Consider the following 14,436-nt stretch of genomic DNA (forward strand, 5'->3'; position numbering starts at 1 on the left):
AAGGTGAGATTTGGAGAGCAACACTAAAGAGCTTTAGAGAATGTTTACAGAGGGATGGTACAAAACAAAGGCTTTTGAAAAATCAGTGCTGGGACATTAAGGCTGCAGTAGGTGGTCTGATGCTAACTGAAAGGTGAGTGGTGACATGGGGATAGTGGCCTTAAAAGTGAATACAGAGGCTCAGATCTGGAAAGTTTGTAGAGGAGGCAGTCAAATTCAGAAGGAGAGTTGACCTGCTCAAAGCTGTAGATGGGGTGTATGATCTTGAGCAGGGGGGTTGGACCAGATGACCTCCAGCAGTTCCACCCAGCCTCAACTATTCTGTGATTCTGGGATCTTGGTCTTAGATGTACCAAAGAAAGGAAAAAGACTGCTTTTCTGAATGTCATGGTTCACAAGATGGTTTTGGTCTATGATGTTTCACCCTACCTACCTGAAGTGATTCATCTCCATATTTATTTGTGTGGTTTCATCACCTACAGTGACTTGTAAAAGCTGCTGCTGTGTATTTCTGTTTGCTTTTGTGTCCTGAGGCTGGCACAGGCTAGGAAAAAGTTGTCTCAGATTAGCAGAACTATTTCTATCTGAAGCATTGAGATATAGGCTTTTTTTACTGCATTTTAAAATGAATTAAACATGCTCTTGAGCTAAGGTCTAATTAGTCTGGCACAGCAGTTTGCTTTAAGATTGGCCATAGGCCCTGCACAGAGGCTGAAAATGAGCAATCAGAATGACGGAGAACTGCAGCCCACCGAGAGAGAACAAACTGGGATTGTGAAACCTGTGTGCTTATCAGGAATATAAAGCAGGAATTATTAGAGAGATCTTTTTAGCTGGGCCCAGCCTCTGTTCTTCAAAGCATCATGTCAACATGCTGAAGAGGAGAACAAGTCAGACCGAGGCGCTGCCAGATCCATTGGCTGATAACACTGACGCCAGTAGAAGAGGGTCAAATGCATGTTGTTTGACCTCTATCCCAGTGGGGATTAAATTGATTCTAATTAATAGACTTGGGAATAGATGGGTACCTTGGCAGAGTTTGTAACTAATTTAAATTGTTCATCCTATTAGCTTAGCCATAAACTATGCATAATTACCAAAGGATTTTGTGGACAGCCACCCTTATGTTGCCACCTTCTTAATTACAATTTATTGAATCCAGTGCTACAGAGCTTGTTTTGATTAACATAGGGATTTCTGTTGCCTGACACTGCCTGAGCAAACGTGTCAGTGCTCCACTTATGGACATAAAACTGTGTTTGAAAGCACAAATGCAGCTCTGCTGAAACCAGTTATGCTTTAGCTATGTGGCTGTGAGAGAAATCTGCCTCTCAGTAGGTAATCAGTGGAGTACACTTATAAGCACAAAATTATACACACTTTGAGGTAGCATAAAAATGATACCTGGAAATTTTCTGGGCTGTGATTGTCATGTAGTAGGGCATATTTTTAGCCAGAGGTTAGAAAGAGTCTGTATCAAATGGGGGTGGCAGTTGGTATGAGCTGACTAATGTATTTCATCCCTTATCTAAATGAAGCAGCCATTTAAAATAGGTTTGACTTCTCCTTCAATTCATGTTCCTTCTCATAGTCAGTGTAGATATCAGCTTGCACCAGCTGTATCCATAGGTACTGTTTGTCTTTTAGGAGCGTCCTCTCTGCCAGGAAGTCCTGGACTGACACTGCTAGAGTTCCTTGAGTGCTGACTTCTATCAGAAGGTGAAAACTTCAAACACTGAACAGAATCTTATTTCAGGGTTTCTTATCAGCTTCACTGAGCAGCAAATGTCTCTTGTGCAGCGAGGCCTACGAGAAGAAATCAGGAGTTACTGCACAAAACAGAACAAAACAAAAGGCAAGACAGATATTTTAAGTAATTAGAATTGTGGATTTGGTTTTTGCCCTTCAAATCACTGAGGACACCCACCTTACATTTCCAAGATTTTCTCCATAACTAAGGAGTGGACAAACTTGTCCCACGTTAACTGAAGGCGGTGGATAATCTTTTAACTCTGGGCGCTGGACCTTAAGAACAACCTCAGATATATGTGACTTAAAATAAATGAATGGGAGTGGGAGATATTGTTGCAAAGATTGTACAGGTCACCTTTCTTTGCCCTTAAAAAGAATGGATCAACAATAACAGTGGATAATCAGATATTTTCTACATGAAGATTGAATTGGTGTTTGTCTTAGATCTGTCATTTTAATCTCCTTGCTAGCAGTAAACAGAGACTCCTTGTCTCTGATCAGGACAAGACGTGGTCATAGCAATGTGGAGAAGGAATGGGAAATCCTGACATTCACTTTCAGCAGCTTGGCTTTATGTTGTCTACAGACTCAAATTCCTTGTGCCCTAGGTCCTAAAAAATCCCTTGCCAGTAAGGACAAAACTCAGCTTTGCTGCCTTAAAGAGAAGAGGTCACGCTTCCAAGTGGAATATTAAAGACATCCAGCTGGTACAAGTACTTCTTTTTCCCAAAGTGGCCATAGAACAGGGCTGGCTCTGACTACAGTGAGCTGTCAGAAATGATGTAAGAACATTTCCAAGGCTCCTGGGAGAGACAGGAGTCCTGTCTCACTGAACCGAGCTGTTTGATTTGGGGGGCTGAGATATGCTGATTGTGCAATGTTGTAGAGTGTTCTTTGTGTTGCTTGTTATTTGATTTTAATCCAGGCCCCTTAGAGACCGTTGTCTGTGTTGTGTTTATATTTGAATGTGTGCTTTATGGAGGTTCACCTCTTTAAAAGCAAAATGTTTAGCCATCAAAGGGGGTTTTCAGGGTTTCATTTCCCTAGGTGGTGTTGTCCCATGGCTGCAGATTGCTCTGTGACACCTTTCAGGCTGGAAGGACCAGCGTGTGCACAGTGTGTGTATGTGTGGGGATAAGCGTGTGTGTGTGCCTGGTGATCTGGCACCTCGCATCTCCTTTACAGCCCAGAGTTCATCAGTGGGTCAGCCAGCTCCTAATGACATCATTACACTTGTTTACTGCTCACACAGAGGAAGTGCTATGCTGCTGGGTTTGACCACTCTCATTGTCTTCTTTCGGTCCAGAACTTTCGCAAAATCAGACATTTAGGAACGCATCTTACTCCTATAAAGTGCTGTTAGTTTCTTTCCCTGAGTTAATGGGGACAATAAATGACAGAAAATCCCATTGAAATAGTAAGAATAGTAAGGGCAGTCCATCCCAATGGCTTCTTCAGCCACTGGAATCAGTAAAAAACAGTTAAAATACTTTTGATTTGCTTTTGCGTCACGGATTTAGGCCTCTCTAGAGTCAGGTAATAGGATGAGAGAAAATGGCCTGAAATTGTACCAGGGGAGGTTTTGATTGGATATTGGGGAAAATTTCGGGTCAGGGATTGGAACAGTCTGCCCATGGAGGTGGTGGAGTCCCCATCCCTGGAGGTGTTCAAGAAATGTGTGGACATGGCACTTTGGGACATGGTTTAATGGCCATGGTGGTGTTGTGTTGATGATCTTAGAGACCTTTTCCAACCCAAACAATCCTCTAAGTCACAGTGTTTCAGGATCTGTGCTCTAAGTGCAGTTTCACTGATGACAAGAGAATTTCCACTGATGCAGATCACGTCAGTTACTGCAGTTGGGTTTGGCTTTTTGTGTACCTGTACTGATTTTCCAGAGGAATTAAAGACTGTTCTGCAGTGAATGTGAGTCAGCCACAAATGGGCCTGGTTTTTAGGGCTCAATTTCACACACTTCACAGAAGCAGTTTACAGATCCCCAGTGCTCTGCAGTCTTTGGGTAGGTAGAAAACCCCCATGGCACAGAGCTGTGTTTGTTACCCACTTTGAACATGTTAAGTACTCAATATAATATTATGTTACTGCCCCTCAGCTAAATCTCAGGTACTGACCACGTTACTCAATACAGGGAAGTAAAGCTTATCTCATGTTATAGTCAGTGAAAGGCCCTTTTTGGCCATGCTGTACCCCTTTGGGGATGCTCTGGGAGCTTACAGCCCTCCAATTCCCATCCTCCTTCTTTGAATGAATAGGCTGAGAGAGTTAAATATGTCCTGAAAACTCTCATTTGTGCAACAGATGAAGAGATTTTAGAAATGCTGCCCCGTTGCATAGCAACAGCCACCATCAAAAACTAACAGTTTGAAATGTACATACAGAGGCAGGAGAGCCGTTAAGCATTTAAATATTGGAGCTTTTTTCTAAGCAACATCCTTTATTTGTTTCACTAAAATACATACAAGAAAAGCACCTTTTTGACACCTTTCAGAGAGCTTGAAAATGGTAGCAATTCTCTTTTTTTTGTTTCTGGAGGAAAACCAAGGAGGCTTGTGGAGGAGCTTGCCTGGAGCTGTTGCTAGTGTGCAGTTCAGCTACGAATTTAATGTAGGCTGTTTTAACTCAAGACTTCTTCAGCAGCCTCATGGGAGAAAGCATTTTTTCAGTCAAGAACTGCAACCATATTATGCACATGGCTGGTCTGGAACATATTTTAGGCCTTTCTGGAGGGTGGTTTATAATGACAGTGTTAGAAACGTTATTAGTCCTTATGTTTCCATGTCTGGTTTTGTAGGAAGCCTTCTTCTAGTTTAATACATTTAAACACTTCCCCCAGTCGTCTTCTATGATATTCCTACAAGAGCTGGGGTTGTCTGTCTGCCTGTGTCCTCCTCTGGCTTGTAAACATTCCTTGTGGCTTTCCTCATTTTTCAGAGCTTCTGATAATAAACTTCCCATTTTGTCCAGCTTATTTTTCCATTCTGTGAATGTGACAGCACAGCAAGATGCAAAGTCGCCGTGGCTGGTAACAGCACTACAGTGATATATCCCAGATCTACATGACAATGTGGAGCAAACTTAGCTGCACTTCACAGGTCATGGATTACTGACAGAGCTCAGAACAGACCCAGCAGCAGAAGCTAATTAAGTTACCTTTTGAGTATAGCATCTGACTGAGAAATGTTTTAACTCTGTTAATAGAGCTTGTAGTGGAATTTAATATATATTCCCTGAAACAAGTAAAGTGCTGATGGCGTACTTAGAAGGACTTAGCTTAAAGCAAAACTGAAGATGTTTGAATCAAAGCTGACATTTTTTTGCTCTTAACTGGTAACCCAGCATAATTGATCCGTTTGGAAGGAATGGAAGGAACTAGCCCTAGGAGTCTCTGCATGCTGTCTGAAAGGTGGTGATGCAGTGAAAACCCCTCAGCATTTCCAGATTAGGCACTGTTCATTCATCTCATACAGACACACACTGGGAAAAAGGAGCACTGTTCTCTTGGCACCCACCTTGTATCTTTTTAATTCTTCTTTCCCATACATCTACGTTAGGTCTGAGGTTTCCACATTGTTAGCCACAAAGCAGGTGACTTTTCAGCTAACTGTTGGTTCAACCAGGCAATTTTAGGAGTTACTTTGAGCCAGTCAGGTGATGGAAATAACACGGCGTTGGATCCACGTTTTTAATTTCACAGGTTCTTTACTTCTAACGCTGCCCTGTAATCTAAAGCTCTGGGTTTAGCTTTCCAAACCCAAACACTCCTGCAGTTCAGGGTCACCATGACTTTCTATCATGGTAACTGTTTAACTATATTACAGGAACATTTAACCTGCCACATGCTAAGAACCCTTCACCCTGTCTGTGTAATAAGTAAAAATAATAATGAAGCCTTTTGGAAGGAAAATGTGCACACAGCAAACCTTCAGCTGTGTTGCTCTGTTGGGCCACAACATTGCTGTCAAGCAGATCCAGTCATTTTTTTTAATTCCACCCCTCCCTCTCCCCTCCCCCCCGAAATGTTATTTACAGACTTTTTATCCCTTCATCCTGTCTGCTGGGCTTGCAGTACAGAAGGGCTTTCTGCACCTGCATATTTACTCTCCCCACAATTTCCTCAGATCTCTGTGGACATTTTTATGTGAGCCTGGCTCACAGGGATGGCATGCCAAGGTGTGGAGGCGGCAGAGCCCTCGTTATTTTTCACAGGATGCAGTATGGTATTTCTCTTGGTAGGTATCTACAAAGCCTTACCTCAAATGCATCACTTGAAAACTTTACCCCTCTCCGCACCCCCCCCCCCCAGGTACACCGCTTTCTGCTTTGCAGCCAGAGGATTTTATTGCTGGATAGTTCTTTGTGTGCTTTGGTTCCCTGGAGCAGAGGCCGGTTCTAACACATGGTGTGGCAGACATTCACCATTAAAAATCTGTCGGTTCCCCTCCACCCCCAAATGCTTCCCTGAACCTTCGCAGGTTGACAGCTTGTGGCCACTTGGTGCTTTTGTTGGAACGTGCACTCCATTTGACCCTGTCCCAGCGTTAATAGGATTGTAAAGGCTGACTCCTGCGTGACCTCTTCTTGCAAACAACCCTCACCCTTCCCCTTCCTCAACCGTTCTGTACAGCAGAGCTGAAAAGTGTTGCTCCCAAGGCAGTCTGGAGTCGCAGTTCATGTTGCAGACGAAAGCAATTGGAAAAACCACTGGAAAAAAGTCAGCGTGGGGCCACCTGTCCTTAAATAGTCCTGACTGAGAACAGTAGGCATTTGTTCACTTCTTTAGAGGGAGCTGGTCTTAAATGCCTGTATGCAGACAGAAAATTACCAATTTTCTTCCCAAAGAAGCCTCTGTTGAATAGGAGACAGGTGTTTACATACTCCATGATTTTGTAGGTGCTGCTTTGTTTCTTTCAGAGAATACAAGGGATGACTGAGATAGAGTTGGAAATGACTGTGGTTTAGGTGAATAACGTTAATCCCATTGAGCGCTAAGTCAACATATAAAGTAATAAAAGGTCTGTCTCTAGACTAAAGGCATTGCAATTCCCTCTTGTAAATCTCCTCCTGAAGTCTCTTTCGACCTAACTTCTAATCTCATTACTGTACATTACTCCTGCCCTTAACTCGAACCAGTTTATAACAAAGTCTCTGTTTTGTGTTCACCATGGTGGCAGGATTACATTTAAATTAAATTCTTATAGTCTCATGTCTTTACAACTTCTAAATACTACCTTGGAAAAGCTTGTGTGCAAAATTGGTAAATGGACTTACTCTGTGGACTCCACCATGCTTGTCTGTAATCATTCTTATTCCCATCTCTTGCAGCTTTGATATTCACTTTCCAACTGTGGGAATTGGGAAAATTTTGCCACTGGCCGGCTTTGTTTGCTTACTTTTATATAAGTGTCACTAAGGGGCTGGGTTAAGTATTTTGACCTACTTCAGGCATCAAAAGGTTCTTTTTTTCCTTTCTAAAGCAAAGATTGGCTTTTCACACTGAAGGGCCACACCTTTCACTCTTCCAGTAATCTGTCTTTAGCGGGCCTCTCCCATGGAGAGCTCCTGAAAGAACTTGTCTGACTTTGCCCTGGGGGCAAGAGAGGGGAAGGGCTGGAGGAGAAAACCCTTGTGCCATTGACAGGCAAAATACATGAACACTTTGGAGGCTGTGGGATTTAGCCTCTTGTTCTCATGATATGCAAAACTCTGCCGGTATTATGGGATACACTGGAATGCTTTTCTTCGGAAGACCAACTGTGAGTTGGTGCTAGCAGGCTTTGTAAATATATGGGGATAAGAGTGACATACTTCAGTGGATTATCTACACTTTGTACTTCCTAAAAGTATGCAGAAACTTCCAGTGTTGGGTGCAGAAAGGCTTTCACTGTTTGAACAAAGGTAGCAGTCTGTGCAATGACAGGTATCAACTCAAACAGAGCAACTTTTGTTTCACCGGACTGGGAAGGAGGTTGGAAGGGGGAATGAAATGTCTTGACCTACCAACTACTTCCTATCCCTGCTCATCTGTGGTGAGGAGTTGTGGTTGATTTGTGGAGGCAGCAATAATGAGATCAGGCAGGAAGGGCCTGATCTGCAACACTTGAATCTTTCAGTGTCTGCAAACTGATACAGAGAATTGCTTCATGAATCGTAAAATGCAGAAACTTTTGCAATGGGAGTTTTATCTGCTGACCACAATGTGCTAGATCCAAGGGGAGGATCAAGAAATAGCACATCTTCAGTCCAGAAATGCTTTTATTGTGGGACATCCTTCCCATTCTGGTCTAGTTCACTGGAGGGATAAAGTCTGTCACAGCAGGTTTGACACAGCTCCTTAGCTGCTGCTCTTGAGCTATGCTGGCAATAAAATCGGACCAAACAAGTTAAATAGCCTTGTAAACGATGGAAAATTAGCTCTGACCTCATCTCCTACACCAATAACATACTTAAGTCTCTGGGCTTAAGTGTTTGTATATTGTGGTTGATAGCAGCTCCAGTCTAGAGCAGTTTATATAAATTAGTGGCTTTATCTGATTTTGTGGTGGTCAAAAGCATAACTCCTAGCTGTGCTAGGGTGAAAATCAAGATTGGACCTGTGCTCAGGTTCGGGGCTTTGAGCAAGCCGCCAGTGCAGACTCCGTTAAAGTCCTGCCTTGGTGCTCAGCCCTCGCTGTTGTCCCCCCGCCCTCAGGGCAGGTCTCATTAGCAGATTAAGGCTGGAGTTAACGAGTCCCCTAGGAGCAGAGGGTGCAGGGTCTGCTGCCTCCAGCTGAAATGGTTTTCCTAGGGCCAGATAAGGAGGTGGGTCACTTGCCAGAAGGGAGAAGATCTCGAGATAAGGTCTGTTTTGCAAAACTCTGCTCATGAATAAACCCTGGGAAAATCTGCCCCGAGCCGTGATGTCACCGCCTCTGCCTGCTTCACAGCTCGTTCCGGGGAGGGCGGGAGAGGTTCCTCTGCTGCCATAAATCCAGCCTCTCGCATGGCCAGGGCGAGGAAGGCTCCTGCGGGCTCCGCGCCTCTCCCAGCACAAGCGATTGCTTTAACATTCCACCTGCCTCCTGCCTGCCAGCCCTGGGGTCACCCAGAGGTAAGGCCGGGGCAGGAAGCCTCCAGGAGCGGGCAGCCAGCGGGGATTAACCGCCTCGCTGGGCTCCTGCCCTCGGCAATTTTCTGGTCAGTAACTCTGTGAAAGGAGCGTGTCTGGTGCCGCAGGGAGGGGCAGCGGAGGGATGACGAGAGGTGGAGGGGGAGAAGAATTAGGGGCTGGATGCTTTCCAGGACGGAAAACTGTCTGTCCAAGAACATATCCAAACCACAGATTAAATATTCCTCTGTCCATCATTAAATTACCGTGAAGGGGTGGCTGTGCAACATCCTGACAGGCTGTGTAATACGGAACACCGTGTCTGTCTTCCCCTTTATTCCTCTGTCCCAGACAGGAACTTCTGTGTCTGCAAGAGTCATTCTTTCCAGGACTTAGCCTCCAGACTCTCTAGGACCTGGCCTCCAGTTGGGAAATGCTTATTGCCAATTTAGAATTAAACTTAAAAAGGAAAGAGAATGGAGAGCAGACTCTGAGCCCCATGGCTACGTTTTGAACATTGTGCTTCCTAATAAAATGGACCATTTCCTAAACTGCAGATCTAGATTCTTGACAAATGCAGAGCCCTCAAATCCTAGCCAGGACAGGACAAAGCTAAATGATAGTGACTGAGCAAAGAATCATAGGAGAGTTCTTTACATGCTTGCTTGCATGTAATGGGAAGTGCCAACTGCACAGCTTTAGGCTACCCAGAGCTCATGGAGCATCAGCAAAACACAGGCTCAGGCCCTCAGTTGTTCATCAGTGCAACAGTGAGCAAAAGGTTTTCCCAGGAGCATCTAGAACATGCATGGTTATGCCTGACTCATGAGCTGTCTAGTTGAATGGTTCAGTGAGAAGATTACCAGTAACACAACCTCATGAATGCCAAGCAGCACACTGTCACATGGTAGATTTTGCAGGAGGTGAATCCAGGAGAGCAAGAACTGATGAGTAGGTTTGTAGATCTCAGGAGTCAACAGGGTAAACTTAGACTTGGGACAATACTGGTGAAACTGCTGCAAGCAACAAAAGTGTTGCCTACACAGAAACACTAAACCAAAGCCCTCTGTAAAGGAGGAGCAACAGAAGTCTCAACTACGAGGCTCATGCAGCAAGTGAAAGTCTTGTCTCTGAAAGATCTGATATGCTGGGAGGCCAGAGGGAGGCCTGTGCCAATTTAATTTGGCCAGATGTAAGAGAGAAATTGAAAGTCTCATATGATCCTGTAGGAGCAGTCAAGCTTGAATGTGGACCCCAAGCATGTTGTATTGAGTTTTGGGTTTTATCTGTCTGTAAGGAGCCGCAGGAATGCCGGCAGGACCCCTTGCCTCCCGCTGTGTCGTCAGGGAACTTTCGCCTTGACGAAAGAATGGTCTTTTATTTACTGCTTTTCTCTTACGCAGGCTGAAGCCTTCACCTGAGTGTGAGCAGTATCAAAGACTTAAAACTTCCCATGGAAAAAAAATCAGTCCTGAAGCTGATGCTGTCAGCAGGATAACCAGCAAATTCTGTCTTCCCCAGATGGCCCAGATTTTAATGGGGTCACCTTGCAAAACTTGCCTGTAGGATATTGAAGGTCCCAAAGTAACTGTTGGGGCATAAAAAATGTTATGTCCAAGAGTTGCATCACAGACAGATGTTCCTTTGACAGGTCATCCTTTGCTTAACTGCTCTTCCATGTATATTTCCTGACATTCAATGCATCAGTGGCAGCTCTTGGGAACAGGAGGCTGTGTACGGATGTTTGAAACAGATTAAAGCGAAGAGTGAGGGATCTACTTTTGCAATAGCGGTGTGAAACCCTGGAGCTCTGGGTACGAGATGTCAAGTTTCTTGCTTACTCCTCTTGTCTGACACCTTGTTTCTCTTCCTCTCTTCCTCTCCCACCTTCCATCACTCTTCAGCTTGTCAGTTGCACTTGGCTGGTCCAATCCTGCTCAGAGGCTGAAGTTCCCACTGATGCAAACTGTGGGTATCAAATTTGATGCTTACAGCTGACATTTGGTAGTGTTTTGATTTTTTTTTCCACAGAGATGTAGGTTGTGAGAGAGAGGGCAAGTAAGTGTGTATGCTTATAGTTGAACAGTATTTGGTAAACATTTCCTGAAAGCTTATGAAATTTCTCACATGTTCTTGATTTCCCTCTGAATCTGCAGAGCTGACATAAGAAATATCATCCAGTCTAGCCCTGAGTTCAGAAGCAAGTGAATATCCATCAGCTTTACAAGCTTTGTAAGATGCCAAAGCCTGATGGCCAAGGGTGATATGCTGAGACATTCAAAGACAGGCCAATACACGAGGCACTTTTTTAGCCATATGCTTTCTTCCAGTTTTTAAGGCTGATCACAGCTTTTTCCTTGAAAATTGCTTCCCCTGAGATGAGATTTCCCATTAAATCTCTGGTGAGTTTATAAATGCTCTGAAGCTTCTGGTTAACCAACTCGTTAGTCCTTTGGTGGTTTGGAGAATATAAGGTTGGGTGGGTTCCAGGTGTGCCACTGATTTATACATGGGATTAATTGTGAATGTAGCTCGCTTAGGAAATGGTTGAGGACTCAGGTACTTCTGCATTTAAGTCTTGCTTAGTCACACTGGAAGAGCTCTTTGACCCTTCCAGAGATTAGTTTTAGTAGCAGTTATGAGATAAGCTTAACTAGTCCTTAAAAATAATCACGTTTAAGCTCTCTGCAAGAGATTTGTTGTGGAGAGGGAATACTGCAGGTCCTAAATTTTTATGTTTGTCTTGCAGTTACTAAGTTAATTCAGTCAATACAATTTGGACTTTCCCCCTCCTGCTCTTTCAGCTTTTGGAAAGCTCAAAGGTTCTTGTGTCTTTAAGTGTGTGCTTATAGTTAACCAGTAAAAAAATCAATATCCCAGTCAGATCCATCCTTGATACACAGTGGTATGGGAAGCAGCTGTAATCCTGGGCCGCTGCTTGGGAACAGCACCATTCTGAGAGAACAAAGCTGCTTCCATCTTCAAAGCCAATTTTCCCAGTTCCCTGCTTAGAGAAAAGCTGCATTTGACTGTGTGCATGTCCTCATTTCTTGCTTAGTGCTAAATAGTAATTTTGCATTATCAACACAAATTGAGAGCAGTGAGAGCCCTTCCTTCGTTCTCTGTTGGAGCTCGCTGCTTGGCTCGTGGAGCAGTCAGCTGTTGTCAGTAGCACACTCTGGTCAGTAGAGTCATTTTTTTGCAGAATGACAAGAAACTCACCACTCATAACATTAGTTGCAGACTAAATTAATGCTTACATTTTCTCACTTCAAATGTCTGTATTAGGATGAACCTCTGTTTGGAAATGCACCTAGGACAGCAGCCTGCAAACAGCATGGCAGATAGTTACGCATGATATGCTGAAAAATGTTTGGCTGCAGAGCAGAAACTATGTCCAGATGTAGGACAAGAAGTAGTTAACATAGCAGATATGCAGGAAGTCTGTGATTTTAGCATAAATTTATCTTGGTCTGTAGCAAAAGCAGGGATAGGTTTGAAATCTCATGATACAGGAAGTTTGCCAAGTGTTTCATCTATCTGTCATGTCAGGCTAAAGATCTGATTTTTTGTGTTAGCTGTTGTGCTGCTGGCAGAGAACCTGTAAATGGAGTAGCGAGGGCAGGGGGATACAGCTGCCACCAGGATACTCAAGTCCCATCCCCATGTAATGGAAAATCATTCTTAGCTTTAAATGAAACAATGCAAAGAGGCTGGCAGTGAAAACACATCAAAGATAATCATCAGACTGGGGAAGTTAGAAGCATACTTTAATTATTTTAGATTTGAAGCAGAAGCAGTTTGAATCTAACCAATGTTTCTCACTGCAGATCATCCTGTGGGGTCGAACTGAGAAATGCCTGAAGGAGACCACAGAGGAAATCAGGATGATGGGGACAGAATGTCATTATTTCATCTGTGATGTAGGAAATCGAGAGGAGGTCTACCGGCAAGCGAAAGCCGTGCGGGAAAAGGTTAGTGGCTGTGGAAACACTTTGAGGGCAGGAGTTAGGAACAGCCCATGCTTAATGAGAAACAAATCAAATTTGTTGGCAAAGTGGGAAAAAAGAAAGGTGAGCAGCCTGGTCTAATAGGAGGTGTCCCTCCCATGGCAGGGGAGTTGGACTAGATGATCTATAAAGTCCCTTCCAACCCAAACTGCTCTGTGATTCTATGTTGTCCTATGATCACAAGGCCTATAGGTAAGAATGCCAAAAGCTATGAAAACAATAATGTATTCAGGCAATACTAGATGTTCAGATGTAGTGGTGGCTGCTGATTCACAGGGAGAGATATTACTTGTAACAAGACTTTTGGGTTTTTTTGCAGGTGGGTGATATCACTATCCTGGTGAACAATGCTGCTGTGGTCCATGGAAAGAGCCTGATGGACAGCGATGATGATGCACTGCTCAAATCACAGCACATAAACACCCTGGGGCAGTTCTGGGTAAGATAAGATCTTGTATCACACACATTCAGAACTGGGAATGAGAGTGACAGATTACAGCCAGTAAACACTTGGCTGCTACTAGGTCTTTCTAAATGATGCTGTGTAAAATCAGTCTAACTGAAAAGGAGACAGAAAAAGCAATGTGAGGGGCAAAGGCCAGAGGAAAGAAGTCTAAAAGCCATTTAGTCTTTCCAGTAGCAACACAGTATTTGATGCTCTTGTATCCCCGTTCTCTGATTTCCAGCAGAACACTTGATTTCTTTTGAGAAAGCCTGAGCTCACAGAGGAGAGTTTTTGTGATGTGTATGATACATCAGAGGATCATGAGACTGCATTGCTCAGGGAAGGAAGCTGGTGTGAAACTCGTTCCGTTTTGTATCAGATGTTAGCATAAAAAAAGAGCTTCATATGATTTTGTCACTTTGAATACTTTATCTTGTACGAGTTCTTAAACACACAAAGCGTCCTGTTCATGGCCTTTATCTGTGGGTGCTGCTTACTTGCACGCTAGGAAAGATTTTTGCTTTGTTTCCACAGAAACTTTGTCTGCCTAGAATCTTTCAGGAGATGCCAAAGCCATAAGGTGCTCTCCCTTGGCTCCTTGGCTCCATGTCACCTTATTTTTCTCAGTAACTATTGTTTTTCTTGTATCTCTGCTAAGCAAACCTTTTCTTTTTTTCTTTTTTTTTTTCTTCAGACCACCAAAGCATTCTTGCCAAGGATGCTGGAGTTGCAGAAAGGACACATTGTTTGCCTGAACTCTGTGCTGGCCTTGTCAGCCATCCCTGGTGCCATTGACTATTGCACCTCCAAAGCCTCGTCCTTTGCCTTTATGGAGAGCCTGACCCTGGGGCTGCTGGACTGTCCGGGAGTGAATGCCACAACAGTCCTGCCCTTCCACACCAGCACAGAGATGTTTCAGGGCATGAGAATCAGGTCAGTCCAGGGGAACTAGAATAAAGCATCTCATTTTAAATGAATCATCAGAATACACTCCTAATTAATGCTTCATTTAGTTAAGAGAATTTGATGTCTCATTTGGCTGCCTGGGAACAGAGGGTCACTCTAGGCCACCCAGGACTCATCAGACTGGTTCCCTCAGTTGCTGGCATATTCATGCAGCCTGC

General features: G+C 43.9%; 1 protein-coding gene across 5 annotated transcripts in view; it reads left to right on the top strand.

Moving 5' to 3' along the window:
- Positions 1–14,436, top strand: part of DHRS3 (dehydrogenase/reductase 3) — a 34,893-nt gene that overhangs the window by 16,589 nt on the left and 3,868 nt on the right. For 4 of the 5 annotated variants that reach the window (XM_009906737.2, XM_054175950.1, XM_054175947.1 and 1 more), the window contains 3 exons: positions 12,688–12,831; positions 13,187–13,306; positions 14,007–14,245. In XM_009906737.2, coding sequence (XP_009905039.1) covers positions 12,688–12,831; positions 13,187–13,306; positions 14,007–14,245 — 503 coding nt within the window. Of the gene's footprint in view, positions 1–10,801; positions 10,826–12,687; positions 12,832–13,186; positions 13,307–14,006; positions 14,246–14,436 lie in introns of those variants that run through there. The other variant, XM_054175948.1, reaches the window with a different exon arrangement.

This window comes from Dryobates pubescens, chromosome 33, assembly GCF_014839835.1.
Source record: "Dryobates pubescens isolate bDryPub1 chromosome 33, bDryPub1.pri, whole genome shotgun sequence".
NCBI lineage: Eukaryota > Metazoa > Chordata > Aves > Piciformes > Picidae > Dryobates > Dryobates pubescens.